At 68.2% G+C, this 792-nt stretch overlaps 1 protein-coding gene across 1 annotated transcript in view; it reads right to left on the bottom strand.

The window, feature by feature from the left end:
* Nucleotides 1–197, bottom strand: part of FAM98A (family with sequence similarity 98 member A) — a 16,870-nt gene extending 16,673 nt beyond the window's left edge. Inside the window, 1 exon segment of the mRNA XM_008058269.1 lies at nt 68–197. Within this exon segment, the coding sequence (XP_008056460.1) occupies nt 68–120 (53 nt within the window). The 5' untranslated portion in view covers nt 121–197.
* Between the last annotated feature and the right edge of the window lie 595 nt (nt 198–792).

The raw sequence follows: 792 nt of genomic DNA, 5'->3' as shown, positions 1-792 counted from the left end.
CTCCCGGAGGGGTTCCCGGGGTCCCGGCGGCGTGGGGCGGAGGCGACCCGCGCCCCGGCAGTCTCACCCTAGATCTTCCAACGACTCCAAGATGTCAGTCTCCATGAGGTCACACTCCATGCTACTGTGGTATTCAAATTTCGGAGTCGTCAGGCTCCCCTCTCCGCCGGCAACGCGTACCCTCGCGCATGCGCCGCTCCCCCCGGAACTTCCCGGTGGACAGCTGGCGCCTCAGCCGCCGCACTGCGCATGCCCGGAGCGTGCGCAGGACGTGCGGCCCCGCCCCTCGCCCCGCCCCGGCCGGCGAGAGATTCACCCGGACGCGGAGTTCTGCGCGTGCGTGATAGCGGCCCCTGAAGTCACGCCCCGAGAAGGGCAGGAGGACCGGCTGCGTGGCAGCAGGGCGTGGGGACCGCACGGGGGGTTGGGGGCGCGCTCTGAGCGCTGGAGCTTGGGTGTGCGCATGCGCGAGGCTTGCGGGCGGGGAAGGAGCTTGGACGGGGGGCGGGGGGCTGTCTCGAGGCTCGGGTGATGTCGACTGGGAAACCAAGCGTCTGCACCCCAGACTGCAGATGGGGTGGTTGTCCGCGTGTACCGGCGCGTGGGTCCTGGAGAAAAGGGCACGTTCCGGTGGTCCCGGCTTCGCCGCCCAGCACGGGGCTAGACGCTGTCGGTGGAGCGCGAGCCACTTGTTTCCTCAGGGCTGCGGGAGCTGTGATAAAGGATTAGGGATGAGTCAACTCTGCTTAGGCGCGGATATTCAGATGGGGCGGTTTCCCTCATGCATTCTCT

The sequence above is a fragment of the Carlito syrichta genome, unplaced genomic scaffold (genome assembly GCF_000164805.1).
Source record: "Carlito syrichta isolate Samal-C Ts95f unplaced genomic scaffold, Tarsius_syrichta-2.0.1 Scaffold303271, whole genome shotgun sequence".
Taxonomy (NCBI): domain Eukaryota; kingdom Metazoa; phylum Chordata; class Mammalia; order Primates; family Tarsiidae; genus Carlito; species Carlito syrichta.
This window is presented reverse-complemented; position numbering and strand designations above follow the sequence as displayed.